The 19,136-nt window shown below is 44.8% G+C and overlaps 1 protein-coding gene across 1 annotated transcript in view; it reads left to right on the top strand.

Annotated features, from left to right (window-relative positions):
* The window catches only part of PTPRJ (protein tyrosine phosphatase receptor type J), a 143,765-nt gene that overhangs the window by 114,538 nt on the left and 10,091 nt on the right, over window positions 1–19,136 (top strand). The window contains exons 10-21 of the mRNA XM_037522255.2: window positions 670–948; window positions 3,743–4,033; window positions 6,297–6,428; window positions 7,780–7,990; window positions 8,103–8,227; window positions 9,241–9,328; window positions 12,016–12,057; window positions 12,591–12,599; window positions 12,699–12,786; window positions 14,312–14,402; window positions 16,532–16,605; window positions 16,708–16,842. Coding sequence (XP_037378152.2) covers window positions 670–948; window positions 3,743–4,033; window positions 6,297–6,428; window positions 7,780–7,990; window positions 8,103–8,227; window positions 9,241–9,328; window positions 12,016–12,057; window positions 12,591–12,599; window positions 12,699–12,786; window positions 14,312–14,402; window positions 16,532–16,605; window positions 16,708–16,842 — 1,565 coding nt within the window. The remainder of the gene's footprint in view (window positions 1–669; window positions 949–3,742; window positions 4,034–6,296; window positions 6,429–7,779; window positions 7,991–8,102; window positions 8,228–9,240; window positions 9,329–12,015; window positions 12,058–12,590; window positions 12,600–12,698; window positions 12,787–14,311; window positions 14,403–16,531; window positions 16,606–16,707; window positions 16,843–19,136) is intronic.

The raw sequence follows: 19,136 nt of genomic DNA, 5'->3' as shown, positions 1-19,136 counted from the left end.
TCTGACTTTCATGTGAAGGGTGGGGTGTAAGATTGGTCATATGATGCAGTCAGGGGTCATCGTATTTCTGGATTCCAGGTTGAAGGTAAGTTGCTTAAGCTGAGGACGTTGGCCTCAGCAAAGGATCTCCTGTTCTCATGTCACCTTGGAGCTGTTGGGTAACTTGTAGTTGTCTTTAGAAGTAGAAAGTGATCCCATAAACATGGAAAGCATAGCTGTTCCATTCATGGCTTGGGAATACAGACTTGAAGGTCACTTTGTCAGGTTGGCTTTGGAAGTGACAGCTCCAATGAGCTTTGTAACTTGCTTGCAACAGTGAGGGCGGTGTTTTGCTAATTTTTGATCTAAAGATAACGGCAGACATAGTAGTTTATAATACGTATTTGTGGGTTTTTTTTTCTCATTCATTAATCAGATTTCAAAAGCAGAGGAAATTATATCTTCAAGATATAGCTCATATCATTTTTAAGTATTAAAAGAAGAATAAAAAACTTAATTCTTTTGAGATTTAATATAAGTATTTTCTGAATGTCTCTTTGGGAAGCCTTCCGTCTTTTGAACCAGCAAATATTAGCTTTGTTCATTCTTTCCCAAAAGGAAGCAGGCTGTTTTGGAATGCAGTAAATAAGAGTCCTCTTTTTTTTTTCCTTTTCGTTTTTTGAAATCAAGGGCCCAGCAATGTGTCTGATATTGAAATAAGCACCAACACCACAGCAGCAACCTTTACCTGGAAGAACATGGATAAAGCTGCCCCCACATACACCTACCACCTTTTTATTGAGGGGGGTGAAAATTCCAGCGACGTAAAGGAGGTGGTCACAGGTGTTGGCATCACCAGTGCTACAGTCGCCGAATTAACACCTGGCGCATCGTATACCGTGCGCATCCTCACCAAAGTGGGGAATGCCACCAAGTCGCTGGAGTCTGCTAGGCAGTCATTCTGTACAGGTGAGTAGCCCCACGTGCCTCTGGGACTCTTTCTTATGTGCTGCTGGCCTTGTCGGCAGGCCCTCCGCATTCTGGATACCTGGGTTTCTCATGCCATGTGGTCTTACACCCTGAGCTCTCCGGGATACCCTGCTCACTCGTCAGTGTCATCTTGCTGCCCTTGTCATTTCTTCCTTCACCAGATAGTTACTGAGCACTTCCTCTATGTTAAATGACACAAATGGGTCTCTGCCTTCCTGGAATTTTTATTCTGACGGGGAGGACATAATAAGCAAGATAAGTAAGTTATTAGATGAAGATTATTGCTGAGGAGAGGGAAGAAAACTGAAGGAGGAGGAAAAGAGATTTATTTGGTGGCCAGGGAAAGGTGATGTGTAAACACACACCTGCAGGAAGTGAGGGAACCAGCTGAGTGGATATATTGACAGAGGAACAGCCAGTGCAAAGACCCTGAGGCTGGGGTGTGCGGCTGTGTTGAGGCTGGGGTGGAATAGTGGGTTCACAGGAGCAAGAGGGTGAAGTAGGAGGTGAGGCTGAGAGGTGATGACCAGGGCACAAATGATGTCCCAGCCTGTTGTGCATAGTTTGGCTTTTACACTGAAGAGCGAAAGGATATTTGTGAAAATATCCTTTTCATCTCTCTAGATCCTTTTTTCTCAATGGAACAATGTGTGATAAAGAGAAGAGCCCAGGGAAGGTTTTAGAGATAGAGAAGAATCTTTTTGTTCACACTTCTGATAGGGAGCTAAGGGGCCTTCCTCACCTCCACGCTCATGAACCACCTTGTTTTTCAGCCTCTTTGTGCATCATCTTTCCTTCCTTACACAAAGCTTTACAAATGTGTTCAGGCCGATTTGCAAGGGGATTAGCTCCCTGGACTGATTATCTGGGTAGGGAAATTCCTGCAGCTCTGAGTTTCCTCTGCTAACTCAGTCTCCCAGTCTAGGCTCTGATCCTAGGTGTTTGGGTGACTCTCATACTGATACTTAGCTTAGCCGTGATCATTACAGCTATAGCAAGGGTGAAATAGGAAAAGCATTTGTGACTGGGGTGGACAGAGCAGGAGCTGTGAGTGCAGGTAGGCACTGGTCTGGCCACTGGGCATCCAGTGGGGTGTGTGGGAGTTGAACTAGGTGACTGGTTAGAGCTATTCCTGCTTTAATTTTTTTTAACATTTGAATTAAGGCTCCTTGAGGGGGAGGGTGGAGGATAGGGAACAAGGGGTGGAGGGGCCCAGTGGTCTGTGGTCGATGATTATAGGTATTTAGGTGGTGGGGTGCAGTGGTGACATACGCTTGAAGAGGTTTGAAGCTATTCTCCTAAATGATATGCGGTGTTGTAAACCAATGTGAACTCAATAAATAAGGGGTATGGGAAATAAATAAACAGAAGGATTTAATAATTTATTTAACCAGATGAAAAAAAAACCCCATAAAATTGGCAACATCAAAGTCATGATAATATTCTCCCCCAGTATATTAAGTTTTCCATTGACATTAGTTTGATGGTGGTCCTCATTAAAGCTCTATTGACTTTCCTGGGGAGACAACTAACACGCCATTTTATTTTATTTTATTTTTTTGCATTTTTTTTAAATTTTATTTTTATATTCCCCATACAATTGCAACCCCCTTATTTTGACCCCAATCCCTCCCCTCCCCGCCCCCTACCCCTCATAGAGTGTCTCTGGTTCATAGTTGTTTGTTGATTATGATTTTCACTTTCTTATAGTTATTCATTTTCCTGGTCCCTTATTTAAGTTTTCTAGATTCCTGCTATGAGTGAGACCATCTGGTATTTTTCTTTTTCTTTCTGGCTTATTTCACTGAGCATGATCCCTTCCAGCGCCATCCATGTTGCTGCAAATTACATGTGTTTATCTTTTTTGAATGCTGAGTAATATTCCATGGTATATATGTACCACATCTTCTTGATCCAGTCATCTATTTTTGGGCATTTGGGTTGTATCCAAAGCTTAGCTATTGTAAACAGTGCTGCTATAAACATAGGGGTGCAGGTGTTCTTTGGAATTGATGTTTCTGTGTCCTTTGGGTAAATACCTAGGAGTGGAATTGCTGGATCATATGGAAGCTCTATGTTTAGTAGGCCCAGAAATCTCCACACAGCTCTCCATAGTGGTTGGACCAGTTTGCACTCCCACCAACAGTGCAGGAGAGTTCCTTTTTCTCCACAATCTCACCAACATTTGTTGTTGCTAGTTTTTTTAATTTGTGCCATTCTCACTGGTGTAACACACCGTTTTAAAGTGGAGAAATTGATGTTATTTGCCATTGAATCTTCAGCACGTTGTGTGTGTAGAAAACAGAAAATGCTCTGGACTTGGCTGTAGAAAACCTGGTTTTGCCATTTGCAGCCATGTTTTCTTTAGCAAGTCACTTAGCTTTTCTAAACCTCAGTTGCTTTATCTGCAGAATGGGACAGTATTTAATGTGAGCTGCTCCAGAGGATTGTCAAGAGGGCCCCAAATGAGGTGGTTCAGGTAAAGAAGTTGTATCACACTGTGAGAGAACCACCTCTCACACAGCCCTGCTTTCTTCCAGCTGGTTACTGACACCCATTGCTTCATTGAACCCCCAAATAGTCCTACAACAGAGGCTCAGATCACTTGGGAGATGCACTTAAGGTCAAATAGTTCAGTGATGCCTGATCTGGATCAGCCTCTGTTGCCTCTTGCTTGCCTCTATCACTAGGAGCATTGCACCACTCCCCTAGGTTTCTGTGTGTGCAAAGACAGAAGTTGCAGAATCTCACGATGCATGGACTTGCTTTGCAGATCCTGCACCGGTGACCTCCTTTGAATGTGAAATGGTCCCAAAAAAACCAACCTTGGTTCTCAAGTGGACCTGCCCGGATGGCATCAATGCTGGCTTCCAGCTGGAGATCAGCAGTGGGGCCTGGAGCAACGTGACCTCCCTGGATAACTGCTCCTTGGACAACGGCACTGAGTACAGGATGGAAGTCACATATTTGAACTTTTCTACCTCGTACAACATCAGCATCACTGCCTTATCCTGTAACAAGGTGGCACCTCCTGCCCAAAACACCTGCCTCACTAGCATCACAGGTGGGCTCTGTGGGGAGGGGTGGCCAGGTGGCACGGTGGGCTACCCCCAGAGAGGCTGCATGTGTTCAAGTGTGTCCTGCAAATCTGGTTTTTTAAATTTCCTCTAAAGTATTTGTTCTTGGTGACGTAAGATTACTAACCAAATTCTATAGAGATGTACTCTAAAAAAGCAGAGTAAGATGGACTCATTTGGTACATTCTTAAAACGTCATTGGCTTTATAGGCTAATTCATTGCCATGCCATGTTGCAGGTAGTGAGTTCCCTTATTGTGTTACAAAAGAGATCCCATTTTTGTATATGAAAGGGGAGGAGAGTATAATGAAATCCATGTCCTGTCACTGCCCAGGTGAACACTGTCAGCTCTGGACCAGTCTTGTTTCATTGGCAGCACCTCTTCTTACTGGAAAACTTTGAGATGACTCCTACCCATTGTATAATTTTATTTGTAAATATTTCATTATGTATTGCTCCAAGATAGGGATTCCTTTTTCCTTTTTTTTTCAAGCATCACGGAATTATTATTACCATCACACTTAAAAAAATTTTTTTTTTAATATTTATTTATTTATTTATTTATACAAGAATCAGGGAACAGGCCAGATGCGCGGGAGGGTGAGAGGATTCACCAGAGACAGAGTGGGGAACAGAACAGGCAAACTGACGAAATAAACTGCTCAGGGGAGCAGCAGGCAAGACAGGAGAGGTCTGTGCACCATGTGGAACCCTCGCCAGCCCAGATCAAACCAGCGCTGCAGAGGCTTCGGACAGCTTCACAGCACGGCGCTCAACCGCCTGTGCCACCAGGGGAGGCCCCACACTTAAAAATTTTGCAACTTTTTTTTCATTATTAACAGCTATTAAGTCATGATTCTTATTTCATCAGCATCTGTATTAACAAGCCCCTCAGCTGTTTTGGGAGACAAGGGTCACTCACTGCACAGGGGGTCCGCCTAGTTATCTTTTTATGCCCATGTATATTTCCTTCTGTACTTGGGAAAAATTGCTCCTTAAATTTTTGCTTCTCTTTATCTGTCTTTTGCTTCCTGTATATCGTTGCCAAAGTTGTGTTTTAGATCAGCCCAGTTGGGTTGGTTTTGCTAGTGGTGTTGGTGTATATTACCCCAGTTAAAAATAAATAAAAAATTAATTTAATTAAAAATTTTCCTAGGAGATGCATTAAAAAAAGTAAAAGGAGCAGCTGAAATTATTTAAAATACGTTTTATTTAACTCGGTATATTAAAAATATTATTTCAACATCTGTATAAAGTAAATTACTAATGAGATATTTCATATTCTTTTATCGTCCTAAACCTTTGACATGCAGTCTCTATTGCACATGTGTAGCCATCTGATCTTGAACTGATCACGTTTCAAGCGCTCAGCAGCTATGCATGGCTGGTGGCCGCCATATCCGACAGCGTAAATTTGGATAATTGTATTGTGGTTCTCCCAGTCTCCTTGAGTCTTGGCTATAATAATGAAAACACTCAAACTGCACTGTGAGTGGAATTCATGCGGAGACAACATGTTCTGTTGTTAATTCTGAGAATGGCTCCACAAGCCTGACTCAGAAAGGCGAGGGGCACGTTCTTGAAGGTCTCCCATGGAACGATCCTGTGTGAGCTTTCTGGTTTCTGGGAAGAGAGCTGGTGGGGTTTCTTTAGGTAGCATTTTAAAACAACTCCAGGAGACATCTGACTTAGCGTGCAGGACATGGAATAGAATACAGCCACTTCTCAGGCAAAAGCGCGCACCCTGGATGTCCTCTTTGCTTGCCTCTGGGTATCCGCCGCATCATCATTTTCAGCTCCCCAAGCCCTCCTGGTGCTGAGTCCATGTGGTGGGCAGATGTTGGTGTCCAGTGCCAAGTCCCCGTCTTAGAGTCCGACTCTCACAGTCTCTCTCCTTGCTCTTCTTCTGCTTCAGTTCTCAGCATAAGAACTGACCCGTCTTAGGTGAGGTGGCGCCAGGGCAAGCTAGGAAAGGTGGGTTATATTCAATGGGCAAGGCAGCCTGGAGCCTGCCCCTGGCAACGTACTGGGCACAGATGGAGCAACAGTGAAAGAGCCTTGGGGTCTGCTCTCTCTGCTCCCCGCCAGCTCTCTTCCCTGGCCCTTGCTTCTGGACTGCTTTGGGAGAGCCCAGCACACAGATTCTAGAACAGGGGCAGCACTTCACGAGGGCACTGTAGCTATGACCTTCATAGTTTTATTCCTTCTTTGGTTTTACATGTTGGGTGATCATGTTTTGCTCTGTTTCAGACCCTCCTCCTCCATATGGCTCCCCTAATATTACATCTGTCAGTCACTATTCAGTAAAGGTCAAGTTCAGCGGGTTTGAAGCCAGCCGTGGACCCCTCAAAGCCTATGCTGTCATTCTCACCACTGGGGAAGGTAAGGAAGACTGTTAGGGTTTAAACAACCAGTGTGTGAGGCTGTGACCCCGGTGAACTTTCTGTGCTCACTGAGGCCCATTGGTGATTCAAATACTTGTCTGTTTTACACTGTTGCCCAGGCTTTGACATTCAAAAGGGGGTAGGAAGTATTTGCCTGATGATTTAAAATACTTAACTTTTTGTAAGTATTTTAAGCTTTGCGGCCTTATACTCTCTGTTGCAACTATTCAGTTCTGTCATTATAATGTGGAAGCAGCATTGGAGAGAAGTGATGATTGTGATCATTCCAATGTGATTCACGGAAACAGCTGGCTGGCTGGATTTGGCTCTGGGTATTGATGTACCACCTCTGTTGTAGCTTTTTCATCTCCTTGATATAGTGCAGGGTCTTGTAGGTGGCAGAATATTAGTCTTAAGTGGCTTTGTCACACACAGATAAACAAACACACACACATATGCACACACTTGCACACTATCTTCAATGGATGACCTCTTGGAAGAAAAAACAATTTGCATTTGCTCGTGGTAACTTGCAAAGAGCAACCTCACAGCTGACAGAAGAGGTGGATGACAGACTGCTTTTCCTTAAAGGTCTCCTTGGCATCTTTGCAAGTAAGAAGGGAATGATCCAGGCCGCCTGTCAGCCACGTGTCAGTGGGACTAAGTGCCAGGCGTTTTAGGTGATTTTTTAAGTGAAATGTGAATAATGTAGTGTTGTCCCTGCCTAGTCTCTCAATTGCGATACTGCCTTTCAGAAGGTGGAGATCACAAACACTCTCCAGAGGTGTGGGGATCCTGGAAGATAAGGAATTTTGGGGTGTCATAAGTCTGTGACAAAATTTTGAATGTGTTGTTGAATCCGCACCCACCCCCTTGCTGTGTGTCTTTGTTTTGGGTCTGTTTCAAGCACTTAGTCATTTTGCTGTGAAGGTTTTCAGCAAATCCCAAGCTGAAGCCTTTGCTGAATGAGGCAGGCGATGCTGCATTGACCTGATGGCCAGTGAAGGATGAGAATGCTCACCCCACGTCGGATGGTCTGGGGAAGAATACACTCTGCCATGCAGGCCATGCGGCCCTGGGTCCCAGTCCTTATAGCTTTCTGTGCCTTTATGGGCCCACTTGTAAATGGGTAGACGAACCTATGTGAGAAGATTATTGGAAAGAAGTGAGCTAATGTATATGGAGCTCGTAGAAGTTAGTGTCAGTCAACCTGACACAGAGAGCCTTCCTGGGAGATGCTGCTGTCACCGTGGTCATCACCACCATGTCCACGCATCATTGAGATGCTCAGGAGACCAGAAACCATCTGCCTATTTTCTTACAACTTTCCTTCTCTGTGCCTGGCCTAGCTCCACATGCCACTGCAGATGTTTTGAACTATACATATGAAGATTTCAAGAAGGGGACCTCGGACACGTACGTGACATACCTCATCACAACAGGCGACAAGAGACACTCCCAGGGCTTGTCTGAGGTATTGAGATACGAAGTGGATGTTGGGAACGAGTCCAAGACACATGGCTATTACAACGGGAGGCTGGAGCCTCTGGGCTCCTACCGGTAAGGCCTTCTGCCTCTTGCTCTCTGGGGGCTGAGCCTCCTGAGTGCAAAGCTCCACACGCCTGCGCGTTGGCCTCCTCTCACTGCTTCTTTTCCTCTTGTCATCCCACAGGGCTTGCGTGGCTGGCTTCACTAGTATTACCTTTAACCCTCGCAATGCCGGACTCATAGATGGGGCCCAGAGCTATGTGTCCTTCAGCCGCTATTCAGATGCCGTTTTCTTGCCCCAGGATCCAGGTAGAGAGAAAACAGAGGGGTTATCAATTCAGTGGGGTTTTGTTTCCTTTGAAGCTGGTGTCTGTACATCTGCCCTGAGGCCCCAGGAGGGTTGGAGGACCTGGTTTCTCCTCTCTGAGAGGTCACTGGGCCATCAGGACCCAGCTCAGCTTCCTCTTCTGAGACCCCTCAAACCCCACAGCCCAACCTTCTCAATCCCTCACAGTGTCAGTGGTACTTCCAATCTACAAAGACCCTTTACTCCATTTTTCTCATCCTTTGTGCGCCCACGTGCAGGCACCCAATGTGACTGTGGGATCAGCTGGAGCCACAGACATCCTCTTGTTCAATCCCCCTTTTAGAACCTAGGCTGCTAAGCCCCAGAGGGGTCAGCGTATTGTCCAGGGTGAGATTGTGGCCTAGAGGTAGGCCTGCCATTCTGATTTCAGGGTTCCTGTTAAGCAGCTTCAGGATCCTAAAAGGAGACAGCCCCTACCTTAGGGTCAGAGCCAAGTTGCCCGACTGGCTTGTTAGTTTGTCTAATTTCTTACTTGGTAACTGTGGCTTCAGGAGAGCAGGTCAGGCAGCACCCATCTCCTTCCTCAATAAGCAGATGGGTTCTTAGTCCCCCGAGCATGGTACGGTGGGTACTTCTGCTCATACCTGGGTATCAGTCTCATGCAGTCAGAGGTGGTAGCACCTGTGGAGGACCTCTCATCTAGTGGTTTCCAGACTGCATGCTTCCCATGGCCCTGACCTCAGCTAGAGTGTATCTGGTAGGTTTTCTGTTTTATATGTTGGACTGCCTGAGTTTCCTTGAGGAAAGCGATTACTGGGGAAGAACCACCTGGTCATCACATGTGGCCCAGTTCCCAAAATTTGCAGCTGAGACCCAAAGAAGAGCAATGACCATCTCAAGACTTTCCAGTTAGGGGTGGTCGGGGGTGGGGGAGGAGCAGCACACATGTGTGAGCACTTGGGGCTGGTGATTGATGAACTCTTCTTGAAGTGCTTCCTGTTCGGGCTCTTCCCAGGCGTCATCTGTGGAGCAGTTTTTGGATGTATCTTTGGTGCCTTGGCTATCGTGTCTGTGGGAGGCTTCATCTTCTGGAGAAAGAAAAGGTGACTTGCTAATGTTAATGATAAAACCCCATTTAAAAAATTTTTTTAAAAGATTTATTTATTTATGCATACAATAGCTGGGGTACAGGCCGGAGATGCAGGGGGTGAGAGGCTCCACCAGAGCCAGAGTGGGTAACAGAACAGGCAGACTGACTGACATATACTGCTGAGGGGAACAGCAGGCGAGTCAGGAGAGGTCTGCTAAGCCATGTGGGTTGCTTCCTGGCCGGCCGGGGATAGAACTTGTGCTGCAGTGGCTGCAAATTGCTTCATAGTGTGGTGCTTAACCCCTTGTGTTACCAGGGAGGCACCTAAAACCCCATTTTTAAAAATTGAAGTACTTTTGGATTATATCCTTGTTTGTGCTTTGGAAGAACAGGATCACCCGCTTCGGGTGTAGTCACCGTAGCTCACCCACCACTGAAGCACCATGGTCCCCGCCATGGTCCCTGGTGCCCCCACCCCCAGATGCCTCAGTTCTATGGTCAGCTCTCAAGGGTTGGAAAACCCCACTTTTCAAGGGCGCTTTTTATTATGGAAAATTTCACATGTTCGAGCATTGGACAAATAGTCCAATGACTAACGAGCCTCGGTGTCCCCACCATCCACAGTCTTCACTGTCTGGTTAGTCCTATTTCATCTCCACCCCCGAACTGCAGGGCTTGCAGTCAGATCCCAGCCCTACATTAGGTCCCGGGTGAATACCTCAGTGTGGGGCAATGCTTCCAGAGGTGCCCTCTCCTTCACAAATCAGCCCTGGGGGTCAGGAGATTCAGGCCAGAGCTAGCTCAGTTGAACAAGACACTCAGCCTTTTAATGTCCTCACCTATGGTGTGGGGATAACAGTGCTGCCCTTGTGATGCCAAAGAGCATTAAGAAAGCACTTCACATGGTGTGTTGTATCTCCTCTGTTGTTATTTCATCTGAACACCTTTGGAGGGAGCTCAAAAATAAAAACAACAGCTTCTTTTTGAGCTTACTGAGTACCTGAGCTGTGCTTGCCATGAATCATCTCACTCAGGAGGCTCTTCCGTAAAATGGGATGGCGAAGCTGTGTGCAGGCAGTGTGGAAATGGACTTCGACTTGGGTTTTGCACCTCCCTGCACCACCCCATGTCCGGCCTTGTGGCTTGTGAATCCTATGCATTCACTGGGACTCATGCTCTGTGATCAGGGCCTCCCTCCCCTCCCCCCAGGATCCATCCTGGCTTGGGGTTCCCCACAAAGACCATGCCTGGTGCTTCTGCCACCACCTTGCCCTCTTCACCTGAAAGGTGATGCTCCTATGCCAGTTTTTTGCATTAGATTCTATTTTTATTTATGTTTTGCAGCGGAGGGGTTGGTAGCAGAATCAGACAGCTTTATTACCTCTTGTTAAAGTAATACATGTTGATGACCAAAAATTGCAGAAAAGATGAGCCAAGAAAATGGTTAATTCCCTACACAAAACCACTGTTAATGTTGATGTGATTACCAAGCTCAGGAATACACACACTCAGATAGAATCATGTACCCCTTTCTGGGTCTCCCTGGTGGCGCAGCAGTTGAACGCTGGGTTGTGAAGCTGCCCGCAGCCTCTGCAACGCCGGTTCGATCCCCGGCCACCGGCAAGGGTCCCACATGGTGCGCAGACCTCTCCTGCCGCCCGCTGCTCCCCTCAGCAGTGTATTTAGTCGGTCTGCCTGTTCTGTTCCCCGCTCTGGCTCCTGGTGAATTCTCTCGCCCTCCCGCACTTCTGACTGTACCCAGTGCTTGTATAAATAAATAAATAAATCTTAAAAAAAAAAAATCATGTACCCCTTTCCTAACCTGCTTTAATGTACTCGAGATATTGTGGACAACTTCATTTATTCTTCATTTTAAGAAGTAATTTAAGGGCCTCCCCTGGTGGCACAGTGGTTGAGCGCTGGGCTGCGAGGCTGCCCGCAGCCTCTGCAGCGCCGGTTCGATCCCCGGCAACCAGCAAGGGTCCCACATGGCGTGCAGACCTCTCCTGTCTCACCCTCTGCTCCCCTCAGCAGTGTATTTCAGTCCATCTGCCTGTTCTGTTCCCCTCTCTGGCTCTGGTGAATTCTCTCACCCTCCCGCGCTTCTGACTGTACCCAGTGCTTGTATAAATAAATAAATCTTAAAAAAAAAGAAGTAATTTAAGAATTACAGTATGCAACTGTGTAGAAATGATTCAATCGAAACATTTAGAGGTTTTGGCTAACGATGGAGGAGAGCACCAAATGCCCTACCACCCTGCCATACGTATTTTCTGGTTTGTTCCATTAGTTTATCAAGAAAGGTTTTATCATTTAAAAAACTATGAGATAAGAAGTCAACTTTACAATAAGGTAACGCTGCTGATCTGTGTACACCCCAGGAAATTCTTCAAAGTTGCTTGAATACCATTCTTCTATACAGAAATTTGCTGTATAGAACAGAAGAATCATATTCAGACAACTTTTAAGAATTTATTTAGATGTTATAAAAGAGCAGCCTTGTAGATTTGTAATCAGCGTTTTCTGTGTCGACATTAAACTTAGGAATAGTGACTTAGTGTCAACACTGAACTGAAAATGCCCCAGGGAAAAGGATTTTGTTTTTTGTTTTTTGTTTTGTTTTTTTTTTTTGATACACAAAAGGGGCAAAGCAAAGAATTACTATTTTTTGTCTAATGGGCCTTTTTTCTTTCAAAACAGGAAAGATGCAAAGAACAATGAATTGTCCTTTTCTCAAATTAAGTAAGTGTCTGGAGTCTTGTGCGCGATTGTAAGTTATTTAACACCCCTCCTCCTCACCAGTCCGCTCAGTGACTATATGGAGAAGTTTTTGATGGAACTTGCTGTCATTTTCCTGACTGACATGTTGGGCTATGATCATCCAGAGGTTTTGCTAGGTTTGTTATTCTGCAAGGCATGTGTGTGTGTGTTGTCTCCTGGCTTGCTTCTTGCCCTGTCCTCCTGTGGTAAGTACACCACAATCACCCACAATCTGCCACCAGTTGTTCCAGAAATACCTATTTTGAGATATAAGACAGCAAGATCTAGGAGAGAAATGCTCAAGTCTCAATGCCAGTCAAATTTCCTTGTTCGTGTTCATGTTTCAGCATTCAGTGTTGTGTAAACACAATATACCCTCTTACGCACACACACACATACACATGCACACATTATACTGTGGTTTTTGTTCTTTTGGGGAGATAGTTATTGTCATCTGGAGATGATTGAGCCAGTTTTCTAATTGCTTATTTTTTCTTTCCCTTTCTATGATGAAGACCTAAAAAGTGAGTAACTTCTTTCCTTTTTCACTAATTTGTATTCTAATTTTGAGTCTGAACTGTCATAAAGGTAAAAGATCCAAATATGTTATTTCATTTTTTCAGATCCAAGTTAATCAAAGTGGAGAATTTTGAGGCCTACTTTAAGAAACAGCAAGCTGACTCCAACTGTGGGTTCGCAGAAGAATATGAGGTACGTCACCTGGTCTCGAATTGCTTTAGGATTTTCCAGAAAGCTGGAAAACTGCCCATCTTTTGTTTTATGGTGATGCTGGGGTGGGGGAGGCAGCCCTCTTCGAGGGGAGAGAGATGCTTCAGCCTGTTCCCCAGGGGCCCATAGCCGCTGCTGACGGTGGGGACTCGCCGTGTCTCTGCTGACCTTGCTGCTGGTGAAGATTATGCAGCGAGACGTGGACACTGGGAAGGCGAGAGATGGTTCTTAACTAGAGTGATTAGGAAGCTGATGTGAACTAAAAAGAACCTAGGTGGGGTGTTTAGGGGACTGGGGCATGATGAATATGTGATTGTGGGTGAGTATATCTTGAGGGTTATGTGAAGTCCTGTGGTTTCCCCCTAGAATGGCTGTGAACTCACCCCCCTTACCTGCTGTAGCCTCTCTGCCTGCATTGTATTAAAATCCTGTCTCCCCTCGTATTAGTTTCCTAATAACAAATGGCTTAAACAGCAAACGTTTATTTTCTCACAGTTCTAGAGGGCAGACTAAATCCAAAATCAAGGTATATGGGGCAGTGCTTCCTGCAAAGCCTCTGGAGGGAGAATCCTCCCTGCCTTTTCAGATTCAGGAGGCCCAGGCTGTCCTCTGGCTGCGTGGCTGGAGTCTCTGCCTGTTTGCTCTCCTGCCTGCACCTCTCCTCCAGGCATCTTGTTAATGGAGTGAGGCCCATGTGGCTCCTCCAGCCTAATATCAGCATTCTTTGTTATATCTGCACAGAACCTTTTTTCAAATAAATAAGCTCATATCCACAAGTTGGCAGCATTAGGATATGGACATGTCTTTTGAGGGGACCACCATTCAGCCTGCCGTACGACTCAGAGCCCAGCACAGGCTCACAGCCCTTAGTGGGCTTGAATTCTGTGTCTCAGCACTGCCCTGCCCAAGGCTTGTTGCCTGTTACTTGTACTCAGCACTGACTTCTACCTTGTAGCTTTTGTTGTTTCCATGTTATGACCACCTCCCTCCCAGGTGGTAAACTCCTTGAAGACGAGATGGTCCTTTGTCTTTTAACCTCAGTGTTAGTTTCCTTACCTCTCATATCACCACAGAAAATTATTCTCTCACAGTTCAGCCAAATCAAGGTGTTGGGCAGGGCATGCTCCCTCCAGAGCCTCTTGGGGAAGATCCCTTCTTGCCTTCTCCAGCTTCTGGAGGCCCCAATGCTGCCTTCATCCCCCGCTGTCATCCCTTGTGCGTCCATGTCTTTGTCTCTTCTTCCGGTGAGGACATCAGTCATTGGATTAAGAACCTGCCCTACCCAGTGTAACCTCATCCTGACTTGATTACATCTGCAGAGACTGTAGCTCTCAGTAAGATTGCTCTTGCAGGTACTGGGGCTTAGAATTTGAATATGAGTTATTTGGGGGGGAACACATAATCTAACCCATAACATCCCTGCATCCCCACTCTGTTCTGTCATTCTCTATGCTTAGTATAAACAATATTTGAACATGCAATAAATGATCAACACATTTGTTTCCAGGATCTTAAGCTTGTTGGAATTGGGCAACCAAAATATACTGCTGAGCTGGCTGAGAATAGAGGAAAGAATCGCTATAATAATGTTCTGCCCTGTAAGTCTTTTTATTCACATTGTATTTTGCTTTTCTTCTGTCACTAACAGTTACACAGCTTTTGGAGGAGGAAAGTCAGGGATTCTACAAACCCACTTCATGAGTCACCTCATGTGCTAGCCCAGTGTAGAGGCATATTCCATTGGATTTGGCCCTCACGGCATGAAATAGGGGGTAGAATGTTCATTTTGCTGATGAGGAAAATGAGGCATTGAGCAGCTAGGTGATTTATCCAGGGTCACCTGGGCCTGCAGGAACAGGTTAGTCTGTGCTCCAAACCCCTCTCTCACAGCCTCTCATGTCGGTTAGATTCTGGAATGAACAAAAGGAGGACTCTTCTCTGGTTGACTGAGTGCATTCCACAGCTAAATACCAATTATATTTGGTTTGTTCCCTCTGCTAAGAATGAGCAGTGTCTATACTCTCAAGGGACAGAGACACAACAATTGAGTTAACAATGAGGAAGGAGTTAAAAATGAAGATGAAATGTAAGCCCTTCTCCCTGGAAAGTTTTTTGTGGGCTCTCTTTGGGGTGAGAACTGTCATCAGATCGGAGCTGTGTTCTGATTTAGCAGGAGTGTGTAGGCTCTGCTGATAATTTTGATAGCAGGATGTTTAAAGACTGTTCTAATTTTAATTTTTTTAAATTTTTTATATTAACATTTATTATATTTTACATTTTTTAGACAATATTTGCTTCTCCCCACCACTCAGATTGAGTTCCCATAGAATTTCCTTCCCCAAGGCACCCGTGCACCATCTAATTTTAATTTTTTTATTTGAAACTCTGTTTTCCTTTCCTGGCCTAAAATACTAACTTCTGTTTAGATTCAGGATTTCCTAGCTCCTGTGTGCATTTCTTCCTTTCCCTTTGGAATTGAGAGTGGACTTTGTTCTGAGAGACTTGCTTTTCATACTGGAGGGGGACAGCTGGGGCTGGGGGTCCTGTCTCAGCACTGCCCTTCTAGCATTAACTGGGGGTTGTAGGTCTGTGACTGTGGAGATTTTCAAATCCAGAGTTTGGGATTTTTTTTTTTTTTTATAGAGGCATGTTTATTTATTTTATTTGTTTGTTTGTTTTGTTTTTACATGCACTGGGTACAGTCAGAAGCGCGGGAGGGTGAGAGAATTCACCAGAGCCAGAGTGGGGAGCAGAACAGGCAGAAGGACCGAAGCACACTGCTGAGGGGAGCAGCGGGCGGCAGGAGAGGTCTGCGTGCCATGTGGGACCCTCCTCTGGTGGCCGGGGAGCAGTCGGGGATCGAACTGGCGCCGCAGAGGCCGCGGGCAGCTTTGCAACCCAGCGCTCAACCGCTGCGCCACCGGGGAGGCCCAGAGTTTGGGATTTTTTTATTGGGAAGATTTTAAGCTGAAATTCCCATTGGTTACTGGGTTTAGAATTGGTGCATCATTTTATCTAGGGGAGGGTTAAATAGCGTGTAGTCAGAGACAGGGAAAAGGATGGTGCTGCTTAAAGCTCAGCCTGACACCTGACAGCCTAAGGTGGTTGTTTCATTTCTTGAGTTGGAACAGTTTGTGTGTTTTTGAGATCACAGTGTTTAGAAAACATGAGAATTTTGTGCTTTATATCTTTCCACTCATAGGAGTTTGATAATTTTGTTACTTTTGAATTCAGTACCATATTTTTAGAACATTTTGGTGACTCTAGAGAAAGTGTGAGAGGGGGACACTAGATTTCAATTCTGATTGCCATTTGCTGAAGAAACCTCTTAACCTCCACCTTCTCCTTCCTCATCTGTAAACTGGGCAGACAAGCTTGCAGGGTGGTTTTGAGGAGTAAATTAAGTGAATTCGCATGTTCCCAGTGCACGGTGGACAAGCAGAGAAGCTCATAGCTGTAGGTTTGTTTTGCCTGCAAAGACAGTCAGGTGTGGGTAAGCATTGGGCCAGGGTGATGGGCTGCCTGGGTTCACACCCCTGCATGGCCACTTACTAGCTCTGCTGGCACAATCACACAACTTTTCTGCGTCCCAGTTACAGAGGGTGGCTGCGAGGAGAGAGGGTCATTGATATAAAAAGCTTCAAGGTGTGACAGAAGCCTTGATGTTGCTATTTTATACTTTTTTTTCCCCTTGCTAATAAGGACCTTTCCTCTTTTAATGTCACAGATGATATTTCCCGTGTCAAACTTTCAGTTCAGACTCATTCTACAGATGACTACATCAATGCCAATTACATGCCGGTAAGTGGGGAGATGCCTCCTCTCTGGCTTGTTCTGATCACGTCTTCAGAGCCCTTCTTCCTGTGTCCTTGACAATGGCTATCTGTTGTCTCCCACTTTTAGGGTTACCATTCCAGGAAAGATTTTATTGCCACACAGGGACCTTTACCCAACACTTTGAAAGATTTTTGGCGTATGGTCTGGGAAAAAAATGTATACGCCATTGTTATGTTGACTAAATGCGTTGAACAGGGACGGGTAAGTATATATTTTTTTAATTTTAAAAATAAGTTTAATGAATGTATTTTGATTGTAATGGAAGGGAGGGTTTCTTAGAAACCACCTGTCTTTTTTTTTTTTTTTACTGAAAATATGCTTCCCCAAACATTAGCACCTCTATTCTTAGAAGCTTGTTTTCTTTTTCTCCTCTAAGAAAAATGTCTTCAAAACAGCTATCTTAAATGTTGATGTTTTCTATTCCTGAGTCCACTGTGGTTGGAGTTAGTAGCTGGCAGGGCCTGGGTGATTGCTGGGCAGAGGAGTTCATGACACAGCTCGGCCCTTCACCAGCCTTGTGCTCACGTGAATGTCCAGCATGTCTCTAAGCCCCCAATTCTTTGTCTGTGAAGTGGGGGATTCGACCAACTCAGTGAGCCTAAAACTGAGTTTTTATCACTGGAATCCCTAATGCCAAATTGCAGGCGTATCCCCAGATAAATCTCAGCATTTCCCTTTCCCATGGTAGCCTGAGATCCCCCAAATGCTTCTAGCAAAGCTAAGATTTCTTCTGCTAATAAAATCCCATATTTCCATAAATTCACCTGAGAAGAACTGCAGAGCACATGCTAATTTCAGAAGTTCCATGCCTGAGGAATAGGACCTCATATTGCTCCTTGAATTTTTCCATGTAGGCACATTACTTGAAGAATAATGGGAGTTGAGTCCCTAAGCCAGTGTTCTCAAACTCTCATGTGCCTCAGAAGCACCTGGATGGTGGTTTCACCTCCAGAATTAATCCTGACAGTTCGCAGCAGGGGCTGCTGCTTCTGCTCCTCCAGGGTGCCTGCTCTGTGCCTGGTGATAATAGAAACTCTTTCTCTCTCTCTTTTTAATGTTCTTTATTTCACTTTAATTTAGCAGTTGTTTATCCAGCTCCATGTACATGTAAGGTCCTGTGCTAGGGGTTGGGGAAAGGTAACAAAGAGGAGTAAGTTATGGTTCCCAGCTTCACGTTTCTCGTGACATAGAAGGTTGGGTTCCGCACCCCTTTTTTTGCAACAGGAGGCAATCTATTTATTATACAAAGGAAAGAACAATGCAACATTTTTGGAAACCAAATAAATTTTTTTTTTTTAAATAATAAATTTTATTTTTATATTCCCCATACAATTGCAGCCACCCCATTCTGACCCCAATCCCTCCCCTCCCACCCCCGCCCCCCAAAAAGTGTCTCTGGTTCATAGTTTTTTGTTGATTTTGATTTTCACTTTCTTATAGTTATTCATTTTCCTGGTCCATTATTTAAGTTTTCTAGATTCCTGCTATGAGTGAGACCATCCGGTATTTTTCTTTTTCTTTCTGGCTTATTTCGCTGAGCATGATCCCTTCCAGCACCATCCATGTTGCTGCAAATTGCATGTGTTTATCTTTTTTGAATGCTGAGTAATATTCCATGGTGTATATGTACCACATCTTCTTGATCCAGTCATCTATTTTTGGGCATTTGGGCTGTTTCCAAAGCTTAGCTATTGTAAACAGTGCTGCTATAAACATAGGGGTGCAGGTGTTCTTTGGAATTGATGTTTCTGTGTCCTTTGGGTAAATACCTAGGAGTGGAATTGCTGGATCATATGGAAGCTCTATGTTTAGTAGGCCCAGAAATCTCCACACAGCTCTCCATAGTGGTTGGACCAGTTTGCACTCCCACCAACAGTGCAGGAGAGTTCCTTTTTCTCCACACCCTCGCCAACATTTGTTGTTGCTAGTTTTTTTAATATGTGCCATTCTCACTGGTGTAAGATGGTATCTCATGGTAGTTTTGATTTGCATTTCCCTGATGACAAGTGATGTTGAACATTTTTTCATATGCCTGTTGGCCATTCGCATTTCCTCTTCAGAGAAGTTTCTTTTTAGCTCTTCTGCCCATTTTTTGACTGGATTATTTTCTTTGTTGTTGTTAAGTCTCATCAGCTCTTTGCAGATTTTTGTGATCAGTCCTTTATCATTAGTGTTGGGTGCAAAAATGTTCTCCCAGTTGGTGGGGTTTCTCTTTGTTTTTGTTATTGTCTCTTTTGCTGTGCAGAAGCTCTTTAATTTGATGTAGTCCCAGCTGTTTATCTTTGCCTTCACTCTCACTGCTTTGGGTGATGTGTCTGTAAAGATGTCTTTGATGTGCAAATCACGTAGTGTTTCGCCTATATTTCCTTCTATATATTTTATGGTTTCAGGTCTTATGTCTAGTTCTTTAATCCATTTTGAGTTGATTTTTGTGTATGGTGTGAGGTAGTGGTCAAGCTTCATTCTTTTGCATGTAGCGACCCAGTTTTCCCAGC

This window comes from Talpa occidentalis, unplaced genomic scaffold (assembly GCF_014898055.3).
Source record: "Talpa occidentalis isolate TD23 unplaced genomic scaffold, MPIMG_talOcc4v2.1 talOcc4.3, whole genome shotgun sequence".
Lineage (NCBI taxonomy): Eukaryota > Metazoa > Chordata > Mammalia > Eulipotyphla > Talpidae > Talpa > Talpa occidentalis.
This window is presented reverse-complemented; position numbering and strand designations above follow the sequence as displayed.